Source organism: Rhodnius prolixus, unplaced genomic scaffold, assembly GCF_049639745.1.
Source record: "Rhodnius prolixus isolate KJV_2025 unplaced genomic scaffold, Rpr scaffold_6, whole genome shotgun sequence".
Taxonomy (NCBI): Eukaryota; Metazoa; Arthropoda; class Insecta; order Hemiptera; family Reduviidae; genus Rhodnius; species Rhodnius prolixus.
In genome coordinates this window covers 35849767-35876522 of record NW_027411634.1, presented here as the reverse complement: position 1 = coordinate 35876522, position 26756 = coordinate 35849767, and the positions used below count along the sequence as shown (strand labels likewise).

The 26756-nt window shown below is 32.0% G+C and overlaps 2 protein-coding genes and 1 long non-coding RNA gene across 11 annotated transcripts in view; 2 read left to right on the top strand and 1 right to left on the bottom strand.

The window, feature by feature from the left end:
• Positions 1 to 26756, bottom strand: part of LOC141460039 (extracellular serine/threonine protein CG31145) — a 284669-nt gene that overhangs the window by 86956 nt on the left and 170957 nt on the right. For 8 of the 9 annotated variants that reach the window (XM_074139651.1, XM_074139656.1, XM_074139655.1 and 5 more), the window contains 2 exons: positions 24063 to 24380; positions 4792 to 5148 (listed from right to left, as the gene is read on the bottom strand). In XM_074139651.1, coding sequence (XP_073995752.1) covers positions 4792 to 5148; positions 24063 to 24380 — 675 coding nt within the window. Of the gene's footprint in view, positions 1 to 4791; positions 5149 to 24062; positions 24381 to 24476; positions 24495 to 26756 lie in introns of those variants that run through there. The other variant, XM_074139654.1, reaches the window with a different exon arrangement.
• Positions 7902 to 11316, top strand: Naa15-16 (N-alpha-acetyltransferase 15/16). The gene has a single exon (XM_074139647.1). The coding sequence runs from the start codon at positions 8222 to 8224 to the stop codon at positions 10925 to 10927; it is 2706 nt and encodes a 901-aa protein (XP_073995748.1). The 5' UTR covers positions 7902 to 8221; the 3' UTR covers positions 10928 to 11316.
• LOC141460060 (uncharacterized) lies at positions 24278 to 26270 on the top strand. Its single transcript, XR_012461703.1, has 2 exons — positions 24278 to 24404; positions 24768 to 26270. It is a non-coding gene; the product is annotated as an uncharacterized lncRNA (long non-coding RNA).

Here is a 26756-nt window from a genome sequence, read left to right as displayed (position 1 = left end):
AAAACTTAAGAATATTGAACAGAAAATAATTACTTCTGTAATTTGATTTTAAAAGCAGCTAAGACTTAAGAAAATTTTATTCCTATGGAAAAGAATCTACCGCTGGCAATAACTTAAGACTTTGATAGTTTTGGGTGTACGCAGAACTGGATTCTGTGAAGTGAAGTTTCTGCACTTTAAACTTAGTATATAAACTGGTGAGAAAGAGGGGGCAACAGTGTTGAGGAGAGAGCGGAAGTATTTATGCTAAAAAATAATCTCTTACTTCCGCAATTAAGCCGCAGAAATGAGTATAGAATGAGAGAGAAAGTACTATTCTGACAAAGGGGGTAAGGGGACTTCTCAAATCGAGCATTTCGGATGGGGATCAATATCGAGAATTTTGATACGACCGCAATACTTCCTACAGGGTGAGAGATGGTGAACAAACAGAATTCCTCTCTGAGTATTATACTCTCAGGAAAGGTATTTGAAACGTATGGTACTATAAGGATAAGCGAAGGCTCTACCACAGATCTTTCTGAGATAATGAAGTGGATAGTTCAACCCAGCAGCGTTATAATTCAGAGAATTTTCAGAAGCATGGAACAAGTTGTGATATCGATAACTCTTCTAAGAATATTCCAGGGATAATGAAAGTTCTTGGTTTTTCTGCTAGTTACAGGATAAATCAAGATTATAGAGAAGGGAGGACACTCAGTACTATAAGATTTCCCTCCTGGAACTGAGTTAGGAAGACGATGATGCTTAGCTGTTAGAATCAGTAAAATTCAGTGAGCATGCAATAGTTAAAGCGAGAAACAGAGGTACATCCTCAAGCTAAGCACTCCTTGAGGGCACAATAGATTTTCATAAGCTCCCCTTCCACTTGGAGGGGCGGAAAAAAAGAAAGCAACTCGAAATTACAATTCCTCCCTAGTTCTAGAACACGTATTTTCTATCTGAATAACTTTTAAAATCTAAAAATGAGTGCAGAAGATTGAAGAAGAACAACTTATGCAAATATAATCAAAACTTTACAGTTAGGTATTAAAAAAAAAAAGAAGAAAGAAAAATGGCGTCTCGACTAGAAATTGCATTCTTTATAAGGCACGGAAGTTAGAGGAGAGCAGAAAAGTACTGCATCTACCGTTATCCAATAATACAGCCATCGTTAATACCATTAGATTTACATATTTCTTAAGACTTAGGTTATTAAACGAAAAATTGTCTATTAAATTAAACTTTATTTCTAATTTGATTCCTCATAATTGGTAGCAAGCAATAGCTCCACCTCCCACGGGATTCCCAATAAATAAATAAATAAATAATATAATAATTACCACTTTGTTATAAAAATTTTAATGAAATCTGCTGGCGAATTTTTTTTTTTTAAAATAAAATCTTGGAACAAATATTCTAAGATTTTTACAATTCAGTTATTTAGTGAAATTTCAACCAAGTTACCATTATTATAACGAAGAAGATCTTAAAATGGCCCCTTTAGACGAATTCTAAGCCTTCCACTCACTACCATCACAAAAACCAAAAATTAAGAGTTAGTAAAAAGTAAATTGAACTACATATAAATAGACCGACTTACGTGACTACGTAAATCTACCAGACTAAAAAAAAAAAAGCTAAGTGGAGCGAGGGGGTTAAATGTTACCTTCTCTGTCGGGCTGGAGGATGTCGTCATTGGGAAAGAAAGATTTAAGGAAATCAAGAGTATCCTCGTGACGACTATAACAGACCATTAGTAAATCACTTGGTGTACACACAGTCGGCTGGCTTCCTGTCTCAGTCGATCTTTCAACTTCCTTCCGCTTCACTAGCGTAATCATTTATCCACCCGTTTTTGGAAGATCAATACTTCCTACATTTACAACTTCACTATTTACACTATATGATAATTATTTGTGTATCGTTAACCGACGTAATAATGAAATTATATTTACCTATACTTTAAATATATACATAGAGTAGAATTACTAATAAGACCTTTCTGAATCACAAGATTATAGATTTATTGTCCTATTTCGGAACAAAGACTTCACTTCTAAATACTGCCTCGGCTAACCCTGCCTACGTTATTCTATAAATAATCTGGAAAAGAAATTAAAGTGGGCGGACAAAGCTAATTTTCGCCGGCCTTATTTTTTCTCCACAACTTAATTCCTTATCATTCTCTACTCTTACAGCGCTAAACTCAGGCAAAGTGTTGTTATCCGGACCAAATTACCACTTGCGCAATACCATCTCAAGCTTTACGCTTATGTATTTTCTTCAAACACCAATTTCTAGAAACATATTTAATGTTTGGTAATATTAACATATTGTAAAACAATACATTACATCAATATGACATCGTGTAGTTCTAACATTTTTATTTAATACGTGTATAACATGTACAATAAAAAATTCGAGTCGGAAGAAACAGTACACATTAGGCGAAACTATGAAATAAGGCTGTTTTGTGAGTAAGCTATAATTTTGAAGTTAACTCAATGAGTTATCGTAGGAAAAAACTAATTATTTTGACACAATTAGCGTAAGCATTAAATATATGTATATAAGTGTACTACGTGAGAAAACAATAAGCTAATAAAATTCTGCTAACTCAGCGTACTTTGAGCGTTTTTTATTATGAAAAAGGAGAAGAGAGAGGAGGGCAAAAAAAAAAAAAAAATTGCACAATGATACACTAGAGTGCAACTCTCGTTTAACTTGCTAAACTATGCAGTAATGCTGAGGCTATGCAAACTAACGTAAGCGGGAATCAACACACGATTGCTAAGGCAATCATTTTATTGACCAGGGCCGGGGCTATTCTACGATTATTATTTAAACAAATTTATTAATAATGAGTTTATTTATTAAAAACTCTGGTTTGAATATTTACACAACTTTCTTTCTCCTACAATTTAGGTAACTAAACCTTTCTTGATAATAAGAATTTTGCTCAAAGATTAAAACATCCGAGTTCTATAAATTACCTCATTCTAGAATAGAATAGAAATAGAAAAGAAATTTATTATTCTGAGACAATTGTCCCCTAAGAATAAATACAGGAACAAATAGAGGCCTTAACAGTTTGGCCTGTGTTTAAAAGAAAATAAATAAACAAATAAGTATTTACAAAAAGTGAAAATAAAAATAACAGCAGAAATTAAGGAAATAAATTAAAACAATTAGAATTTCGGAGGAAGCTGAATAGAAAGTAGATAACTGAATAAACGGGATTTAAAGATAGATAGGGTAGGAGCATGGCGGACAGATGAAGGCAAGGAGTTTCAGAGAGAGGTAGCATTCTACGACAAAAAAGGTAAAAGTATAGTAATGGCTATTTTTTCAGGCGGGCTTTACACGATTAGGAGTCGCGGACGGAGGCGGATAGCAAACATACTTCAATGTAAATTTCTTTTATTAACAAACATACTTCAATGTAAATTTCTTTTATTAACAACTAAATAAAATCCAAGGCCTAGATCGGGAATCGAACCTAATTCCATAAATAGTTATCTTCGCGGACATCGCCTCTAACCACTCGGCTACCGTGACGACTTCATTCGCTCTTCAACTAAAGCTTTATAAAACTAAAATTTACAAACGATCGAGTAACTTAATTTGATATCAATATTGTCGATTAAGAAATTTGTATCAATACTATTAGCTACTCAAATCTCAAAAAGAATAAAACAAGAACAAAATTAACTTAAATTATTATCAAAAGGAACCGTTATTAATTTTTAATAAATCATTTTATAAAAGATTAACTTTCCTAATTTCACTTGCAGGTTTCTACTGAGGTTCTAAGTATACTTTTCACTCTATTACACCCTACCTATACCACAGGACACAGAGGCTGAAGTCTTAATGAATCTGCAAGTAAAAGCAAGGCGGGGAAAAACTTATTATTTGAAGTGGAACTATTATTTAAGAGTTGAAAAAATTAACAGCAATTTAGAAGAACTGATAGTAGAGTTTAAAAAAAGTAATTTCCAAATAAAACTGGTTAATAGGCATTTTAGAAATTGAAAAAATAAAAGTTTGAAAGATGATAATATAATACTATTCCAGTGGGTGTCCCGGCGTGAGTGAGTAAAAAAAAAAAAAGGGAAGATTCTGCAAGCGTATAAAACATTTTAAAACAGAATGGAAATCACACTAAAGGGAGCATAATGGTTGTAGACTTCAAGGAATCTGGAAAACTCTTCTTATTAACGATAAAAGTTATGCCCTACAAATAATTCGAATGAAGGAGGAAGACCTTTTTGGAAAAATTTACGAAAATATACAATGATTGCAAAGGACCTCCTAGTAGAACTCTACACTAATAATGGGATATAAGGTCAAGCTTATCTAAATATCATTAATTACTGTAGACAACCTTTCTTTCCTTTTTACACCCAATTCTTCTCTTAACAAATGTCTCTAACATTCATTATGGATGTAAATACAAAGTATAAAGTATGGAGACTTAAGTAAAAAGCTTTTGGATTAAATAAAGAAATAAGTTTCTTATAAAAATCTAAAGACAAAAGATTTGCCCTAAACGTTGTGCGTTGTCTAAAAAGAAATATTTTCTACGACCGAATCTCGATAAACAATCAGCATATCCGAAAAAATCCTAGAAATGAATAGAAAAGTTAAGCATGATGTAAGCACTATTATACATAAGGATCACCACTTAACAAACAATCCGTCTCTTGTTGTTAAAGAGTTCAAATTTACTGTAAAAACTCTCAAAAAATAATCATGAGAATAAAAATATTATTAAATATATAAATATACTATTAACCAGCAACTTACTTAGGTTTAATTTTAAAAATTGTTGCAATAGTTGGATTAGGTTCATCACTTTCATATGTATTGATGACCACTTCTTGATGGCCGGGATCAAGCAACACCTCTTTGAGATCTAGAAACTGGTCCTTGCTGGATGGTCTTATCGTAGAAAACACTTGCGATGTAATACTATCTTGCGGAGATAGCAAAGATGATGAAGTGACTATCTGGCCTGTGAGTCCACCTCCGCCTCCTCCTCCTCCACCAGAACCTGAGGAATTGGTTCTTTCTAGGAATTTTCTTCTAAACGAATTATAGGCAGCCTTTGGTGGATCAGCACCATTCTCGCTGTACTTCACCCGGCCATGAGTTGGTACCAGTCTGCACAAATAGAAGAGAAAAAGTTATAGGCAGAAATAAAAATTGAATAATTTAAAATAAATAAATATATATATATATATATATTTGGCATTTTTGGAGGGCTATGTTCCTTGAAAAATAGACAAGCTCATTACAAGTCACTGAATATGAAGCACGCTGAAGAGTAAATCAAGGCAAAATCGATCTTTCATTCTATACCGGATAAAGTTGAAAACAAATTACTAAGAAAGAAACATGCATCACCTACAGCAATGGAATTTTATAATACCACGCAATGGGACCGTTTTATTTTCCGCATAAGCATTGGGGATCTCCAAAGAAACTGAACGTCCACAATGTTCACTTCCAAAATAATAATCTGTACCAAAACTTATCACGAGTTAATGAAAACGGAAAGTCAAAATGCATTAGCTTTTTCAGAGAATATTGTTATAGAAATTAAGATTTTGCTATTGTCCTGGATGCGGATCAATAATACTAAAAAAAAAAAAAATGTTCAACACACACAATTATCTTAAATGTGACACTCATTAAGTAAAGAAACAGGAAATAATATGACCATCGTAACATTCATTTAGATAAGAGTTCAGGGGATGCAGCGTAAAATAGAACATCTAAAACAACTTCTGTGTTCTTTTCTGAATTGATCCCAATTGAAAATCTTGAGCACTTTGCCCTGATTCTATTAATTCTTAGAAGGTCTGAGCAAAAAGAGATTCTGTACAACAAAAGCAAAACGCTGTGAAATGCTAATCACATGGCCAAAATATACATTCAAACACACTTTTTGTGAACAACAATCACAGTTACCAGAGATAGCAGAATACATGGGGAAACAAATCTAAAAGAACATCAAAGCAATTAATTTCACGATAAATTTAAAAGACCTAAAGCAGACATTAAGATCAATTATTTTTTATATGAATAGTTTCGAAATTAAAAAAAAAAAATTATGAAATAGAAAATTAACCTAGGCTGAACTTAGGTATTTAAGTTAATCAAACTAGACCTGAGTCTAGTTTGGCCGACCCCTCTATTTGGTTGAGCAATACATGAGCTTTACTTTGCCGGTCTCCGCCGACCGTCTTTGACCATGGCAGTTGTCTTTATAATTTATTTTGTACACCCAGAAATGTATTTTATTTTAATAAATAAAGACTATATAATAAAAACTTTGCCGGTCCAATTCGAAAATAACAGAATTTCTGCCTCTAAGAGTTCGCAATCCAATTTTTGTAGCAGATTCTCCTAATCCTGATTAACTATTGAAAAAAGTAAAAAATATTACAGAACGAACATACGTGAAGAGCCTTGAGAAGTTTAAACGGTGGTTTAATAGTACAGAAAAGAAATCTATAAACAAAGGCCTACCAAACTAGACTTCAACCACATAAATTAACATTCTCACTGCTTCCAGGAAAAATGAGTTCATAAGTAAAATTTCCAAAACTATTCTAATTTAATAAATGAAAAATAAACTCTAATGACTCAGAGCTCTCAAAAAATACTTAATTATCATAAATTAACTTTATATTACTATTAAATTCGTTTAATAGTATCAGATTATAAACAAAGATTTTATTAAGAAAACATAAGTAGAAGTATTTTCGTAATGGAAAAAATGAACTGAGCATTGATTAAAGATTTCATTTCAAGTTCATCTTAAAGAAATTTTAGAGTAAATTCCAATAATTAAAAAGACTTAAAAATTTTAAGAATATTTCCTTAGACATTAAAAATAAAGAACGATACCTATAAAAACAAATTCTATAACACGAAACGCTCAATATTATAATTACTTGGTCAAGTTCTTTAAAAATTCAATTTTTGCTTTGATGGCAAAAAATGAATTCTACAATAACGACTAGGATGTGCTAAGAGACTGAAACTTGGAAAACTAATTGAATTATATAAATTTATGCTTAAAATCTGTCAGTATGTAATAGATAAGTAAATATTCTTACACTGCAAACCTAACATTTCACATATTTACTTCAAAATTTCTGACAGTTAACTGAAACCTTTTTATAACTATCACTAAATTAGTGATAACCAACAAATTCATTACTCCACCAAATATAAATAACTGTTCAGTAAAAGTACAGCAAATAAATGCAGTGTTAATGTGACTTGTATACAGTTAAAAACCAAAAACATGTTTTTAAAAATGACCTCTATTAACATGTCGGATATCTTTAAATTTTCAAAAGTTTAAACTATCTTTATTATTCAAATTAATCTAGAAATTACTCACCTCTTTCTTCTTTTTTAAAAACTACTTTCTTGGCAATAATAACACCATATAACTTATCATTCGATACAAAATTACCAAACACTTTAAGTAAGTTAACAATTGGTTTAATTAAATTTGAATGAATCATTTTCCAAAAGTTGAAATTACAACTTCACTAAAGTGAAATAATTCTACCTACGGTAATTAATTTCCGAAAAACATAGAACAACCATAAAGTAACTAGGAATATTAATTGCCAACACAAACATGGTGATAACACAATCGTACACTCCACAGCCTAGCCTTTTTAGATATATATAATATATAGAATCCATGTATATATATGCATAAAATTATAAGATCTCTATTTTAATGGAGATAATTTTATTATGAATTTCAGTACTAAATATTACCTACAATATATATACATATACATTATTTTGTAATATTCAGGCATCAACCTTAAAATAGTATAGCTTTAAAAATAAATTACTAAAACTCAACGCCATACCCTACATAACCACAATAGAACCTACAGTCGCGCATAACCTTAGTGTATAACCTTCGGTCTCCTAGAATGACAGACACACCTAAGTTTTTACTTTGTTTAATGCAGTTTTAATGTTAAAATTCAGAGTGAAATTGTGTACTTTTGTTTAAATTAGTGTTTTTTTGGAACTTCACCATTCTAATTTGCATATTATAAGTTCGTGAGTGAAAAATCTTAGTAAGTCCTTGAGCGTGATAAATGACTGTTGTTTCGTTCAAGTAAGTAATAAAAAAAGAGCTATTTTCTTTATTGTGGAAAGAAACTATTTTGTATTATAACTTGAATATAAAATGCCATCTTCTAATCCTTTGCCTCCGAAAGAGAATTCATTGTTCAAAAGAATCATAAAATGTTACGAACATAAGCAGTATAAAAATGGTTTGAAATTTGCTAAACAGATACTAGCAAATCCAAAATTTGCTGAACATGGTGAAACTCTAGCAATGAAAGGTTTGATTACTAATTGTTTAGGGAGAAAAGAAGAAGCTTATGAACTTGTGCGGCGTGGTTTGCGTAATGACCTCAAATCACATGTATGTTGGCACGTGTATGGCTTACTTCAAAGATCAGATAAGAAATATGATGAGGCTATTAAATGCTACAGAAATGCGCTTAAATGGGATAGAGATAACATTCAGATACTTAGGGATCTTTCTTTGCTTCAAATACAAATGAGAGATTTGGAGGGGTACAGAGATACTAGATACCAACTTTTCATGCTAAGACCTTCACAACGCGTATCATGGTTAAGTTTTGCTATGGCATATCATCTACTGAAAGACTATGAGATGGCATTGAAAATATTGGATTGCTTTATGAAAACACAAACTGATAGTAATTATGATTATGAACACAGTGAACTGCTTCTATATCAAAATATGGTGATTAGAGAATCTGGTGATGCTGAGGGAGCTCTTAAGCATTTATTTGAGTGCAGAGCACAAATATGTGACAATTTGTCAGTTGAAGAGACAATAGTGGATTTGTTATTGAAACTGGGTAAAGGCAAAGAAGCAGAAGAGTGGGTGAGGAAGCTACTGGAGAGAAATCACGAAAATACCAGTTACTATGATCTCCTAGCTCGTGCTACTAACAAGGTTTCCGACAGTGAGAGGTTGGAACTTCTGCTTGAATTTAAACGAATCGATCCTAAGACCAGGACTCCAGCCAGGCTAATACTAAACTATGCTCATGGTACTGACTTTGTTACGTACGCAGACGAATATTTGAGCTCTGGACTGCGAAAAGGTGTTCCTTCATTGTTTGTGGACGTACGTTCTTTGTACAAAGACTCTAAAAAGGCTGACATCTTAGGAAAATTAGTATTAAGCTATGAAGATTCTCTTATGAAACGTGGTACTTTACACGCAGACAAAGAAGATTTGGAAAAAGAGCCACCTTCTACCTTACTTTGGACTTACTTTTATTTATCCCAACACTATGACTATCAAGCTGATTCTGAGAGGGCTATGAAATATATTGATATGGCTTTAGACCACACTCCTACACTCATAGAATTATTAGTAGCCAAAGCAAAAATTTACAAGCACGCAGGTAATGTCTACGCTGCATACAGCTGGGCAGCAGAAGCGCAATCTTTGGATACTGCAGACAGATATGTTAATTCAAAATGCGCCAAATATATGCTGAGAGCGGACAAAATAATGGAAGCAGAAGATATGTGCTCCAGATTTACAAGAGAAGGTGTACCAGCCATGGAAAATTTAAATGAAATGCAGTGTATGTGGTTTCAAACAGAATGTGCTCTAGCCTATCAACGACTAGGAAATTATGGAGAAGCATTGAAGAAATGCCACGAGATTGATCGTCATTTCTCCGCCATTATTGACGATCAATTTGACTTTCATACTTACTGCATGAGAAAGATGACTCTAAGATCTTATGTGGGCTTACTCAGATTGGAAGATGTTCTCAGATCGCACAGATTCTACCAACGGGCAGCACGCTGTGCAATAGAAGTTTATCTGACACTCTATGATAAACCAATCGAAGAAGATAAAACTGAAGACAAAATTAAAGAGGATAATATGGCTCCTGCCGAACTGAAAAAGTTGCGCAATAAACAGAGGAAAGCTCAACGAAGAGCAGAACGACAGCAAGCAGAAGCATCAGCAGCTGAAAAAAGAGAACAGCATAACAAAGCAAGGCAAACACAAGGTGATCAAGATGATAGTCCTGTCCAGGAAGAGCTGATACCAGAAAAATTGGCCAGAGTGACAGATCCACTGGAGCAAGCAGTTAAGTTTATGGAGCCACTCAAACAGCTGGCTCCTGATGCTTTGCAGACTCACTTGTTAGGGTACGAAATCTACTGGCGCCGCAGGAAGCCTCTCATCTTGCTCAGACATGTTAAAGAGTTAACTGATAGATGGCCTGACCATCCAAAAGTACATGAAGCTTTAGTCAAGTTCTGTATAGAGATCAGTTTGTGCAAGGATTCACTGGATCCGATTGTTGTTAAGGTGATAACAAAGGTAATGGAACCAATAATTCGTGAAAGAACACCAGAGCAGATAAACAATGATTATTTGGAAAATCATCGCCACAATCTCCCTTCTTTGTTGCAAGCGGCAAGAGTAATGTATAAACTGGACAGAAGTACACAGAAAGAGGCAATCAAGATAGCCACTAATCTAACTGACGGCTTGGACGGCATTACCTGGCAGAATTGTGCAGAAGTTATAGCAGCGATGAGAGATGGCGATTTTGGACAATGTGAAAATGAAATAGAGAGTTATCGCGCCAAGTGCTACAAGAGATTTCCACGTGCTGTTGCATTCTTCCCTAAAGGCAAACTGGGCAAAGCAACCACCGCTGCTTACGCTACCACTGGTAATAAAGATTCTGAAATTGAGGAGACTGGCAGTGAAGAACTCTCTAACATATCTTCACCGGTGACTAAAAAAGTGGACGCCGAAGAAGAATTCCAAGAAAAAGCGGGTCCCAAAGAGATAGACGATTATTTCTTCAATTAACGGTTAGCAAGACCATGAAAAAATAAATATTTTTTTTCTTTGGTTGTGCTGCCAAATTATTACCAGCTAGTCTGTCAGCCATGACCTGAAGATGGCACAAGTTAAGCCTTCCAAACATAAAGAACCATAAGGACAGAACAAAATCGTGCTTATTAATTCAAGATAAACAAATTAAATTAAATTAAAACAATTAACAAATACAAAAATAAGAAATGTAGAACGGGTCTGTTGATTTTCTTTTGTTTTTGTGATAAATAGACACTTAATAAAATAGACCGAAAAAAACAAACGTTAAATATTGATGTAAAACTAAATGAATATTTTGTTCATATGGTTGTAATTTCATATTGTCAAAACGTTTTGCATATAAATACATTTTGCATCACGTATATTATTGTTTTTATTTATTATTTGAAATATCCCTAATATTTTACCACTTACATTTTACTATCTTATAATACCTCATCGTTTTTTTACACTTTTTACATTTCAGTTATATCTATCTAAACATTCATTGTATCATAGAAATAATTTAATTCAATGGAGAAAAAAATGCTTTCTTTAAAATCACATTCTTTTTTAGTATTAGAATATCTTACAACTAGGGTTATGGAAATCAAAATCATAATTTTGTTTTTCAAGTTTTCTTCTTTTAGATGTTTTATTCTACTATTGAGTAGATTTTCTTTAATGATTATTATATTTCCACTTGTTTTAACCAGTTCCTATTATTTGTGAGGGTATATTAAAAAAAAAAAAAAATTTCCTTCTTACACTAGCCTCAGACAACTTTTTTAAGTAAGTATGGATTTATCAACATCTTCATGCTGGTCATCTTCATCTACATTAAATCTCTACATAAAGATAAATTTGCCACACAATCTTTTTTTACAAGTTTAATAATAAAATCCCTAATTTAATTTTTTTACTATAGTTACTTATCAAGATGTTTATAAAAATGTAAAAGATGCAAAAATTTAATACAAAAAATTGTTCAACTTTAAACTTAAAAATATGAATTTAAAAATGAAAAAAAAGGGCCCAAAATCAAGAAAATATATTTTTTATTTATAAATAAATGAACTTTAATATTGAATTTAGTAGAAGATGTAGAATGGTCCAGTTACAAAAAAAAATTATCAAAGTGAATGGAAAAATCAAGTTTTTTTTAATACATTAATTTTTCTCCATTTTTGTGAACTGGCTAAAAGGGTTCTAAAAATTTATCTCATCACTTATTCTTATAAATTTTTAAGTAAAATTAATTACATACATATATTGTTTTGTTTCAATAATGTTGTGTGTATAAAATTTAAGTACAAAGCTTGAAAGAGGATAAAGCCTTTGGTGAAAGCTTAGGAAAATTATGTTACCTAAAAAATAAAATATCTACAAAAAAGACAACTAAACTAGTTAATATAAAATTTAAAGTTATGATTTTTTAAATACATGAATAATGTTTTCTATAAAATTAATATGTATGATTGTTAATTAAAACTAATCATTTAGGCTTTCACCGTAAACAAAATGTATGTTTTTTTTTTTTTGTTTATACACCATTTGTGCTTGGTTTTGCTTAATTACACCTTATTGCAGATTCATCTAACTTCGGGGAGATTGGTTCTTATAAAGAATTTAGACGTCCAATTTCAAAGTTTCTGCCATCAATACAGTATCTGCTATGTGGGCAACTATTTACAGCCGCCCAGTGTAGATACTGTAGTGAAAGAACGTGGAAGTCAAAAACTTTGTAAAGAACTAATGCCTCAAAACTTTCTGAAGTTGAATGAAAATACACACTACATATCAGACTAAAGAGTAAAATTGGGCATTTTATTAAGGATTTAATCTTGTATGAATGTCTAGTATTGCGGATCGAAAGTTTAATCATACCAAAGTTCTTTTCTTACCTGTCGCCTTTAATGGTACTTTTCAGCTGTTAGGATCATCCAAGAGGTTCTTTTGAATTCAGTAAGTGTTCCGTTAAAAAAAGTATACCTTCCTTAATACTGATGAGACTCTGAAAACAGTTCTTTTTTTTCATTCTTCCTTGGTGAATTTCTTTTAGCTTTCTTACAAATTCTCTTTTCTCATATAAAAATTGTATTCAAATTTGCAACTTATTGAAGATCTAACAACCTACATTGGAATGAAATTTTAATGTTAATATAAAAATATGATTTTTACAGTAAACGCAATAAAATAACTCACAACAATGTATTATCAGAATAAAATGTAAGTAAATAAAAAAAAGCACAATAAACACAGAAACGATTAGCAAACGTTAAGGCAAGGACTTGGATTTTTAAGAAAGTACTGAAACTTCTTCTTTTTTTTGGGAGGACTAGTGACAAGGTGGATGGATGGATTTACAAGTACTTCGACAATATTATTTCCTTTAATTTGTACTCAAAATTACCTTATATTCAAAAAGCATTGAGCAATTATATTTACTGCAAATTACCATCAATAAAAATGGTTAATAAGAAAACTAGAGAACTCCAACCGAAATTTGCGAGCGTAAAGTACTTTTGTAAAAGTCATACGATCATCAATCAAGTCATAACTGATCCGAATATATTAAACAATTAATCCTCAAAACCCAGAAATAAAACGATATATTCAAATGATAAATGTAGCCTTCAATTAATTAGAGGAAAAAAAATGGTATGGAAGAGCGCACCAAGCAGGGAATTGGGACTAAAGGATTTCTTGGATTTTGGAGATATGGTTCCAGAGGTTGTTTTACTTTCCATCTTCCAGAAATATTTTTATCTGAATCATAATTCTTAACAGTAAATATTAAATTTTAATAAAAAAAAAAGGTTTTGTTTTTCTTCAATCAACTAAATGAATAACACAAAAATTTGTTTCACTAGATTAAGTATAACAGAATCTTCTCTCACTTCAATGGAAATATTAATTTACAATTTGAGTTACTGTCGTTCTTCCAACAAATGCGACTTTCAACACCTTTTCTACAATTAATGCACAAAAGATGGAAGCATTTCTTACATTTTACTCTAAAAATAAGTGTTGGCAAGGCAGTGCAGCCCAATTTAACTAAGTATAAACATTGTGAAGCTAATAAAAATATTTATAGTAACCTGACACTTGGCACAAGTTGTTGAGTTTGTCAAGATAAATAAAAGATTGAAGAAACAAGAATGCCATCAATTTATTGATTTTTTTTTCTCTATTGAATTTTCATTGATTTTTTTTTTGTTAGTTTAGTTACAAATACTATTCATGGAAGAATTCCAAAGAAGAGCATACACCAAAATAGAGATTTACTGCTTAGATAGTATTATCACACAAATTTCTAAATTACCTACTTAAAATGACAATTCACATTATTAACTTGAACATTTTTACTTACAGTTATAAAAGCGATGAACTGATAATTTAATTGATAATTGAATGTTAGCTTCTCACATACACAACATAATTTGAAAATACCTGGTAGTTCTCAACAATGAGCCAAAAGGTTATACTAAGGTTTTAATGATATGTTTTATCACAGTAGACGCCATACCTTGCTTCTATTTTTTTAAATCTAGGTCGTGAATTTATTTTTTTAATTCATCATATCTATTACTGTTTTTAAATGCTAATTGGAAGAATCTAATTTAAAAGAACTTAGTAATAGAACTCGGTTTATCGGCAGTTAAGTAGGTGAAATTGTAACCGTTAGCTCATTTAAAAAAATTCGAATCAAAATATGTATTATAAAATTACTTTTAAGAAATTAGAATTAAAAAATCCATTTTAAAAGTATTATTTTTACAAAAATAATTTACCATTTGACTTCTGAATGTCGTGACGGCAGCAACAGTCCTTTTCTATAAAAAATCACCAAAAGTTCCTTGATTTTCCAACCTGTTTTGGAGGTCTTTAATGCAATTTTCTTCATTTTAAGTTTATTTTGAGATCGTTGAATTAATTTAGCTTCCTTTAGTTCTGTAGGAGTAGTAGCAAGAATTTATAGAAGTCGCTGAAGATGCAAAGCCTTTTTTAAAAATTATTTCCTATTTGTTTCACAATTTACTACTAAACTCCCTCATAAGCCTAGTAAATGAATGTAGAAAAGTATAAATTCCTGTCCAGAATTTATGCTATATTAGTTTGTATTTGATTAAAGCATAAATAATAATATTAATAACCCATGGTAGAATTCCAGTTCTTTTTCCCCCTTTACACAAACAATTATAAAATAGACTTTCGATTGCAAAACTATGATAAAAATTGATTACGAATACATTAAGATTCTGTTTTCTTTCAATAAATTTATCAAAACAATTTTATCTCATTTAATGTTGAAATTATTTATGAATTATTCTTTGAAAGAACAGTGATTTAATCTGTATATCGTAATACAGTAGTAATTAATGTTTTGCTACAAAATTTTGCAGATACGGATTTTCTTTTTATCTGAGTCTATCGATTATACAAATTAGCAAAAAGTTAATCTTCATTTAAATAGTTAAGATTAAAAATTCTATTGAAATCAAATCGCAAGATGTTGCCTAATTAATTTCATATTTTCATCTATCTTCAGGGATAGGTTTCGCCAGGTTTTAGTAAATTTATCTTCTGCTTACCTAATTTGCTATTTCAATGCTAACTGAACTATCAAATATGAATATAAAATGTCAGTAATTCAAATAAAGGCCCAAAACAAGGGGTATTTTTTTCTTCAATTTGGCACAAGAATGCTACAACTAAATTGAGGCTCCTCATGCAGAACTGATAAGCAGTTCTGCTTATGCAGATGCATTAGATCTGGAAGGTCGGTTGATTAAGAGGGTGGCGATCAGAAATTCGATTGCAACTGAATTAGGAAGTCAATCAGAACCAAGTATATACGGGTATAAATAACCTGGAGTGTATTTAAAAAAGACGTACCATTTTAAAATAACACCTTCCGGTGGGAGAATGGGCACAGATGAATTCTGCAGTTTGCTTCCTGACTCCCCCGATTGTACAACTATGTAAATTAAAACGAAAATTTTAAAATTAAAACCAAGAAGGAAACAACCAGAGATAAGGCCAGGAAGAGAAAGATACGCCACGGCAAAGAAGTCAAATGTCCATCATCGCCATTGAAAAATTACATATATAAACTTTTCGATGATATCACGGAAAAAAACAAATTGTCGATCGACCTGGTCTTATTACCAGCTCTGAAGAGATTGAAACAACGCTTGCTGCGCCATTGATGATAGACATGATGATATGCTACAGTGACAGGTTCACCGAATATCATGAATACCCTTAAGAGTCTACAACTGGATGGTGGCAACAATAGATCGAGAAAGGGCGGCTTTTGATAGAAAGTCAAGACTACAAAAGCGCGATTTGTAACCCACCTTGAGTTGAGGGAACAGTGAATATAAAATTGTTTTCATAAACTTAGCGAACCAATCATTGAAGATGGATAAAAATAAAATCTTGTCAATATGAAAAAAAGCATACCATGTCGGAGAAAATCATCTTTTCTTTTCACCGCCTGGATTCTTTTTTACCATATATTTCGTTTCCTTAATACAGGTCGATTTTAGTTTTTTAGTTCTGAGTTTGGTAAAGGTTTTTTTGTTGTATTGATGGTAAAAACATTTAAGGTTTTGATCCTATTCCAGGATCCACTCACTTATTATCAATCTGACAACAAATACAAATCATGAACTTTTATATCCTGATATTTCATTCATTATAAAACATAATAATGGAAGGATATCCCTTAAGATTAAAGGGTTTATACATGAATGAAAAATAGATTGACACAATTCTGTTGTTGTAAGAAATTCGATCTTTCAAGAACTTTTTTTTATTTTTTCTGTTGAAGCCCTGTAATTTTTTTTATTGTACATACATAGGAAATAGAACAAAACATACAAAAGTAAGAATTTATTAAAAAATAATAAATACGCAATTAAATAGATAAACAAAACCAACTAAGAATTCAGCTGTTTTCCCTTGAGAGTACATTGTAGAAACAATTGATTTTGTTTTTTTCTTCCTTCAAATTTCGTTTGATGAATTGATTTCCAGGTACCTTCATTCAAACAAACAAACAAAAAAAAAAAAATCTTACGACAATGAAATTAATTTAGAGAGTTTGGCTAGCAAAAAATTAAACAAAAATATTCTTCTGAAGATTTGATGCTTTGAAGTTTAGAATTTGCCTCATCTTCATCACCTGAAGAGATAGGTCATCTGCAAAAACAAAATTTACCAATGAATACGCATCAGATTACACAAAATTTAATGTTAATAGCGATAACATAATGCATACATTAAATGATATATAATAATAGTTCAAAGTAATGTAAACAAAGAAATGAAAAATAATTTTTATGAACTTCCCTAACAATACAAGAGCTAAAATAAATTAAATGGATTGTTTGGATTCATCTTATGATTGTTATTAATCCATTTTAAATGTTATACTTATCACAAAAAGCTACTGGTTAGGATTAAAACTTCTACAAGAAAGATTATTGTTTATCATTCTATAGAACAACTTATTATTTAGACTTTTCTTCGACATTAATTTATACAACTTCAACATCAATTTGGAATTAATTAATTTCCCAACTAGCTTTCTTCAGGCTGCAACAATCTGGAAGTTTGATGAATGTCCACGTCAAGAATTCTGTTTCTACCATTAATCCGAAAAGTAGGTTCATCTCTCTATTAACCGTCTTATCTAAGACATCATTTTGGATATAATGCTTAATGCTTGGAGAATATTTTTCTGAATCTACCGCTCGTACTCAAATCAAAGTTACGACTCCTTCAGTAGCAGTACTGCAAAATACCACGGATTTCCAACATGTCTCGCACGTAGAATTTGCCGTTCTACAAGAACTCCCCTCTGAACAACACTATTCTACTACCGTTGCCCTAAATTTTGGCTCCCAGAACAATCATGGATTTATTAATCAGATAATTCGATCGAAACTTGGTTTAGTAATCATAATTAAATAGAAAACCAATCTTTTGCTAACAAATTATTACCTAACCTCTATTTAGGAACGGTATTTAAATTTATTTGCAAGAATTTAAATAATGCTTTGATAGCTAATTAAAGTCTTTTAGTTCTTATTTACTTATAACTGCTGATTCGCTCATTGGTAAGTCTCATTGGGGTTCTTCTAGAATTTTTTTGGCTCTATTCCAAATTGAGAATCTCTCTTTTCAAAGGTTTAAAATAGAATTATTGGAAATTTTCCATGCGGAGAATACAGTAGTTATCAATTACTTAAAGATTTCATTGTTTCGAATATTAAACATAAATTTTTAACCAGCTTTAAGATTAAAAATTTAGCAAATAGTCCAGACTTATAGCTAGCCTAGTTATAATAGGGATAATCCTGCTTTTTCTCTTTTTACCCTCCAAGTTAGCTCGGTCATACTACAGAAATTTTAAATTCAATTATGAAATCCTCCCTCACTCCCCGTTTACATTTCATCTAATTCCCAATAGAGCAAAAAAGTGTCTAGTCAAAATCCATAATTTTTTTCAGCCAGAAAATTAAATGCAAGTGATAAATTTTACTACTGGCTTAACTTAAAATGACATGAGACTAAATTGTGCGAGAGGCAAGCTAGAACATGGCGGCTATATGGTAATTTAGGCTGCCCCATCTGCCGCTCGACCCAATCTCCCGATATTTACCCATTGTCCTGTTTCCAAACAGTAAAATGACTTTACCTAATACATTACTCTCCCATTAGCTTACCTCCGACACTATCAGTAGCATTGTAGAGAACCATATTTACACGATACAGAGCTCTGTCATAGTTAAGGGAAGTAGATAAAACATTTAATCAAAAACATATGCTATTGTAATACTAATCAAAATATATTAAAAAATAAAATGTGTGAAGTAAATTTGAACCGATGATGTGTAACTGATGTTCACAGCGTATTATTGGTAAATTTTATACTAACCAATGACATCATAAACCGAAAAAACAAGGATGACGTAACAGTAAAAAAAAATCACTGTTTCTAAAATGTACTCTCATTTTGCCTGAACAAAAAAGAAAAAAATATATTATTTTCAAAAATAATTAGTAAAACATGGCTTTAAACATTAATTTAATAATAACTGTTGGGATCATCTACAATACTTTCCCTTTGGCCGCGGTTTACACAATTAAATTAGCATCATCATCATTAGATTGTACTAAAAAAGTTGGTGGCTCCGACATAATGAATACATATCTTAAAATAGTTTTGTTGAAGGAAGTGTGGTATCAAAAATTCTCCTGACAAAATTGTAGAAGTTTCAAAAAAGTTCAGAACAGCAACAGTGAAAAAAGATGTAAGCCTATCGCAAGGTTTGTCCAAATACTAAGGCCTATAGCGAGTCTCTACTCTCTAGTCTAGACAATTACTGAAAACTCGATAATGGCCTCACCGGGCAGCCGCAAACCATTAGTTACACACATTGCATCCTCATATTATGCAAATATATGAACCTATAGAACCACCAGAAGTTTACAATTTTGAGTGAGAGAAATGTTAGAGATACCGCTTACCATAACCTCCCAACTTAAAGATGGAAGACACGAACAGTAACAGAAGACATTTATATAGTTTAGACTTACGATCGAGACTCCAGCAATTAAATCCAACCTTTAGACAGTATTCCTCCCCATTTTCACGAGAACTAAAAAGTTCACCCTCTAAATCCCACGGCAAATCGGTCCACCAAAATAACAACCACCAGATGGTCAGCCCGGTTTACCAGATATTATTCCATCGATTTCTTTCTTTGGGGATTTGTTAAAACCACCGTTCCAACTATACGATAATCTAACGCACGCATTGAAGTCCTTTCTATTCTACAGATATATCGTGTACAGCCTCTGGCACGAGATTGGTTTATACTGAAACCTTATAATTTAGAGGCACATTTATTTCATATATTAATATCTATTTCTGTAACCACACAATTCTTTCGTATTCAACTTATTTCTAGAAAGAGGAAATAATTAATAATCAATTAGCAATAATTTCCAACAAAATCGTGACTAAAAAAAAAGATTCTTAAAAAATTACTTTTTAATTACGAATGAAGTAAATAGAATCTACGTGATCTTATGTAAGAGTCCTGCAAAGAATAACTTTGAAATGAAATACTCTACTCAAATCCGAAGAATAAATCTCTAAAGATTGAAGGTAAATCCTGAAACCGTTTAATAATTTATAGCGCATTGGTTCAAGTTGAAAAGGGATTAATTTGATTGCAAAAAATGGACTCCCTAGCAATCGCCCTTATATCACAGACATAGTTATGTGTAAATTTCTGGATTTAGCATACCAAGCAACAGGGTTTACCTCAATCTAAGTGTCTCGCGACCCTTAGATCTCGAGAGGCAGCCATGAGATCTAAATCAGATTTCTTCCAAAAACAAAGTATAAATTACACATGAACAATTCTGTGAAAGTTCTAAGAAGCTTTATGACTGCTTGTTAGGAACATAACTGGATAATAATGAAATATTAGAGGGCTAATGACAAACAAATTAGATTATATTTAGTAAAAGCCTTAACTGTCATTTTTTCTGCTTCATTCAGCCAGTTCAATGTCCTAATTAATTTAAAAACAAGTTATTTATTATTACACGACTAATTGCCAGAGAAATCTGTAGAATGTCTGGCCACTTAAAGCTTGTAGTTCTCTCTTCGGGAGTTCCCAAAGAGACAAGAGCTATTGCAATTTGGTAAGCGAAACATGCAGCAGCAAATCCAGTCGTCTATGCATATGAGCAAGGAAGAACTTGCTATCATAAATGGGATAGAACACGGTATGAACTAAAGCGTTGCCAAACAACCAAGAATCAATAGAACGAGAAGCGTCGATGTGGGTAGAATAGAGCGATGATGATACTGTTCAAGATTAAAACTTCTTACAGTCCATCATTTTCAAAAATTTCAGGCTCAACTACGCTGGGGCCGGGGCGGAAGGCTACAGACAGAAACAGCAGTTAGACACCAGATCAAGTGGATAGTTACGCGATACCTTGGAAAACTGTGAAAAACTGAGAAATCTCTGCAACAAAGTAGCCTCTATCCGGTGATCATATCCGATAAAAAGTCAATTTCATAATTTTTTTTCTTTTCTTAACATCACAGTTTCAGCTTTTTCAAAGGCAAAGAACAAAAAAATAAATAATTTTTTCAGTTGAACGTCCTTTTTGTTAAGAGATATTTAAACTTCACAGTTCATGCAAAATGCAATATCAGTAAATAAATAAATGCAAAAGAGTTCAGCAATAAATAATAAATTTCAAAAGCATAAACACGAGAGAGCAAGTCATAAAAAACATTTGCGAGATTTGACGAAACAAAAACCTAATATGGAAGACTTACACACAGAGAATTGTTGAAGCCATAGTTGGGGAATGAAACATATTCGAAGAAAACTTAGGAAGTAAAAGAAACCAACATAGCGATTTAGTTGAAAAAGTAAAGATAAATAAAAATATTAATTAACAAAGAGAAATTATTAGCTAAATAAATTATCCTCAGCTTCTTTTACAGGACATTTATTTATTTTTAATCAAATAATATATATTATATAATACTCTTAGGTACATCCAAAGTCTCTAAATTTTAAATACCCAACAGCAGCTTCCTCATAAATACTTGTAAACTATTTTCAAAGAGGCAAACATCCTTTCAAGGGATGAAGCAATTGATTTAACATAGTTCATACCACTGCAAATGAAATTTTAAATTGAAAGTACTGAATGAAACGGAATTCCAGGATAATGCGAGCAACTACTGTTCGATTTTTAATTATGTTCAGAATAAATAGGTGATTTGATAAACTAAACAAGAGGGACTTTAACAGATAATAAAAATAAAACATAAGAACTAAAGCGTGTAAGATAAAGCAATAACAGTTATTAACGGGGATCAGTTGACAGTCTGTCTTAATTTAAGCATAATTAGGTAGAATACTAAAGACCTGTTGTATTAGATAATTAAAAAAATAATAATACATAACCTAAATACATTTTTTTATAGATAATTTTTTTAAATAGATTGCTTTTTGTATTATATTTTTATAGAACCCTCGTCTGAGAAAACTGGCAAATAATAAACACTTGTTAATAATTAACTTAATTAATTTCGGATGTTACTTTAACAATTGAATAGGGTTTTATTTCTTTTAAATTGTAACAGTTGTGCCCAGAATGTTCGACTAACATTTTCTGCAATAAGAAATTTCATGCATTCCGAACTTCTTAAAATTTTCTTCATGCATTCTGTCTTAAAATTTACATAATGAGAACCAGTGTTCCCTCTAAGCTATGCGCGTGTGCGCGCGCGCACATAAATTTTAAACATAGCGCACATGAAAAATATTCGCGCGCACAAATTTTTTTGTAAATTTATGCAGAATGGTTAAAACCAAAAGACAGGAGAGAGAAGTTATAAAATAAATGCCATTAATAAAAATGTAATCCTTAATTCTAAAATTGTTTAATAATAAGTAATTGTGAATGGTTTTTCTTGTTTGTTTGTTTTGACAAATTAGAAGCAGACAACGTTTTTACATTGTAAGTATTTAAATTTTCTTATTTTCCATTTGAATGGAAAAGGGAAGCCACAGCAATCAGCTAAATTCTGTCTTCACGAACTATTGAATTGACTATTGAGTCAATGCGTATAAGTAGCAAGTTGGTACAAAATTTGGCTGAATATTAATACTATTATAGTATTGCCTTCTTTTTTATTCTGTGCACTTTTTTAAATTGCCGCACAAAATTGTTTATTTTGGAAAAAACTGCACACACTTAAAAATGTGTGCACACAGGTCACAAAAAATTAGAGGGAACACTGATGAGAACTTATTATCAAAAATTTGATGTGACGCTGTACCAAGACTGAGAGAAAGTAAAAAAAAAAAAATTGGTTTGAACTCGCACGACTTTTTCTACAGCTATTTACGTAATCAAATTTTCTAGAAATAATTTGTGCCCAAAAATAATAGCTAAAAATTAATACATGAATTTAGCCAAATGGTACTTCTACTCAAACGGTTCTCTTTAAATTTGGAATTTTACTTACTTATTGAATTCCTATGAATATAGTAAAGATAGTTGAGCCGTACAAGATACTTAAATGACACATTAGAGGGAAGAAACACACAACCTCTCGAAATGTCTCAACGTCTCTTTACGATTTTTTTCCCCCAAAAAATTCTGCCCAAACTCTCATAATTCACTGCTTAAATAATGATTTAAAAAAATGCTACTAATTCCAAGTATTTTTTCTTTAAATATCTTTTAATAAATAGGTGGCTATAACATGCATCCTGCTCAGTCATATCCAACTACTGTGTGACAGTTGTCTTCACCATACAACTGGCTATTAAGCCGTAGAAGCGAAAATCATTTATTTTAAATTAAAATAAAATAAATTAAAGTTGTAGAAAATGTAAATACATTGGACAACACAGAATTTATAACACTTATTATTGAAATGTTGTTTGTCCCAGTTGTACTGAAATGAAATATCTGACGTATCCTAATTCTTGGCGAGGTAGCTATTTAAATTTGCAGACAACTTTTACTGAAAAACTTTAAACGGTCTAGAAGCTTTGCTATCCTATTCTCAAGAAGAATTTGTTTAAATTTGGCAATTTTTAAAACTTTGATAAAGTATCCCCCCCTTTATCTACTATGAATCTAATAGTTTTTAAAATTGCTTTAACACAGAAAAGAGCTATAGGCAAGCGACAAGTTTGCGACATAAATTCAATACAGGGTTTTCTTTTTTTTTTTAAAAAAAAAGTGGGTGTTGTAGCGCTTAAATTTCTCTGTTGGTTTTCCTTTGAACTTTGACATTATTTTTGAAAGTTAAATTTTAAAAAAAAAAAGAGTAACAGGATGGCTACTCTAATACAAAGAGGAAAAGATGGTAGCCGAATGGCTATGCTATGTTGTGAAGGGTTGAGGAGCATTTTTCACTGAAATGTTTGAAACAAAACTTCTAAATCTAGGAAAGTGCAATATAATTAGATATATTGGAACGGGAAAATTGGAAAGCTGTACATCATTGCGATTGCAATTTCTTCTCTTTGTTTATAATTTTGTAGAACAACATTACCTGTGTCCGGACATTCCAAGATCCAACTGTAGATCTAGCACCAATCCTAGTGTAAGTAGCACAGCCAATGCTGAAGCGCCCAAGGTCACCCGTTCCCTTAATTTCATCTCGAATCCTTGATGATTATTTGGTAGCTGCTGCTGATGATGTTGATGATGATGGCGAAACTGTGCCGATGCCTTTTGCCGGCCGCTAATCCACGAGGAACGACATTTGCCAACGATTGTAACGTTGGTGATCCCCACTCTGGCGGCTCTCTTGATGACGGATAAGCCTTGCTGTTCCGCTTTAACATCGGCCGCGGGGAATGATCCCCACCTAAACAATGTGAACAAATAATAGGTAAATATTTTTTTATATCATAAATTTGTTTTAAACAATTTTTATTTTTAAATTAAACAAATTAACAAATACATCACAAGATAACATTTGAGAGCAATGCGTTAATTAATTTTTTTTTTCTAAAGAACTTTTTGACCCAGCAGATAGATAGCGTTTTCGTCACTGGCCACGAGCGCCTCTTAATGTGCTGAAATGCACACTATTTTTTACATATTGCACAATGTAATTTTTTTAGATTTTTATTTCGTTATCTATATCATTCAGGCATGATAAGAAAACACATTCATTAAATAAAACACGTATACTAACAGACAAATTATTTTAATAGAAATATCTATTCTTGATAATTCTCTCTCGTTACAGACAGCACTACGTCAATCAACGGACAGTGAGTTGTAAGAAGCTACTAGGAAGGGAAAATCTATGGCACTGCAGCTGGATCTGAACCTAGATCTGGAATCTAGTCAATGCTAATCACTGAGCTAGCACCAAGTATTTCGCGCCCTAGAGGATCATTGGGAGTTACACTAAGTTCATGATGATGACCATGATGCAATAGTTCACCCACTCTGGCGATTTTTTTTAAACACCTTTTACAATTAAAGAAATTAAAGTCAAGTAATGCCTGCTTTTTTAGGCGGGCTTTAATGTCCGCTACCAAATTAGATGTCATAGCAAACATACTTTACAATTACAACCTAATTTGATAGCTGGATGTCTCAGAAAGATGAGCAGTTACTTTTTTTTTTATTCCCAATGTCGATTTTCACATAATCTAATCCGTTTAAAACAAAATATTTCCGCTGTGTCTTATATCTGGCCTGTCAAAGGATTGCCATTTCTTATATCCTTCCAACTGCACTGGATATTGTAGTTTTAGAGAATGATAACTAAATATGCACAAATTGTTTGAAAATTAGATTTTTCAAACGGTACTTTTAATATAACGCGTCAGTAGTAATGCTGAAAAGAGAAAGAAAATGAAGTACCAAAACTAAGTAGAACGTCCTTAATGGTTTGAATAAAAAAGATAGCAACAAAATGAATAATAATAATAATAATAATAATAATATAATATAAAAATGCATAACTTTCACTCTAGTACAGCTGATAACATTTTCATACTCACGTAATGAGGTATTTTTTTCAATTTTATTGGAGTACAACGTTATTTCTTAAATTTCATCTAATTTTGTACAATCAAAGCAACATTATTTTATGCAAAGCAGATTTGTTTATAAATAAATTATTATAGACTAATATCTACTGTCAGAATGTTTGTATAGAAAGCAGGGTAGGGGTAAAATCCGCTTTGGTATCTCTTCGAGGTGACTTCTGGACAACTATGAAACCGGCCTAAGAGGCGGTACGACGACTTGTTTCACACCTGGGATTGATATGTATAACCCTGAAACTCTTCATCTTGCTGAGAGGTAGGCAAAGGTAGTCAACTTTAGAACATCTGTGAAAGAACAAGAGAGCAAGATATCCTCTGCTGCTCCTTTCTCTTCCCTAGACAATAGATTCGTAGCACTGGACTCATGTCCTTCGTAAATATCCGATGGATGAAGAAGGATATGTCCTTTTCTGGGTGAGGCTTATTAGAGCGAGATCATCCCCACGTATTGACTTCCTTCTCATTCTGGGAGGTTGTTTCACTGAGAGCCTGTGTGGTCACTAGGTGTTAAGGGCGCGATATATTCTTCCTGGGGAATTGGATGAGGCGTTCTGCCATCAGGGTATTCTGTCGGCTCTCCATCCTTTCAATGGTGAATATCTAGAGTGCCTCAGCAGCAACCACGGCTTGAAGGGTATACACCCTTCTTAGAACACTTCCAACCGTCTATTTTGAGGCTATTTTTTTGGTATATCTTGGGAGGTGACTAATACCTGTCCTTCTTTCTTCCTAGAACTTCCCTGTAGTGCATGGTTCTCTTAGGATTTAAAGGAGGAGCCATTTTTTAGAACATCTAGGAAGCGTTAAGAACAAATTGTGGGTGTTGAGTCCCCACGCTTTTTGGAAAACCTTCGCAGTTATCAAAGTGATAGAGGCGATAGTGAAGAACTGAAGTAGGAAAAGAGTGTGGGGGGTATGTCGCAAAAATATTTTCACTAACACATAGTAATCCCTTTCCGGTTCAAATCTGCATGAAAGGATTAGTCTTTTTGTGAATTGACTTGGGATTATTCATATACGTACTGTTAAAATTGAATGAAGTAGTCGATTCGGAATTTGTTTGATGTTGCACACGGATATCAATTAAATTATATTTCTCTTTGCAACGTATATATATATCAAAAGCATGATGGAATTAGTGATCCAATAATCGACTTATACTAATTAAAAATTAT

Excerpts from the sequence above, each read along its gene's own strand:
- Naa15-16 (XM_074139647.1), top strand. The coding sequence starts at position 8,222 with ATGCCATCTTCTAATCCTTTGCCTCCGAAAGAGAATTCATTGTTCAAA.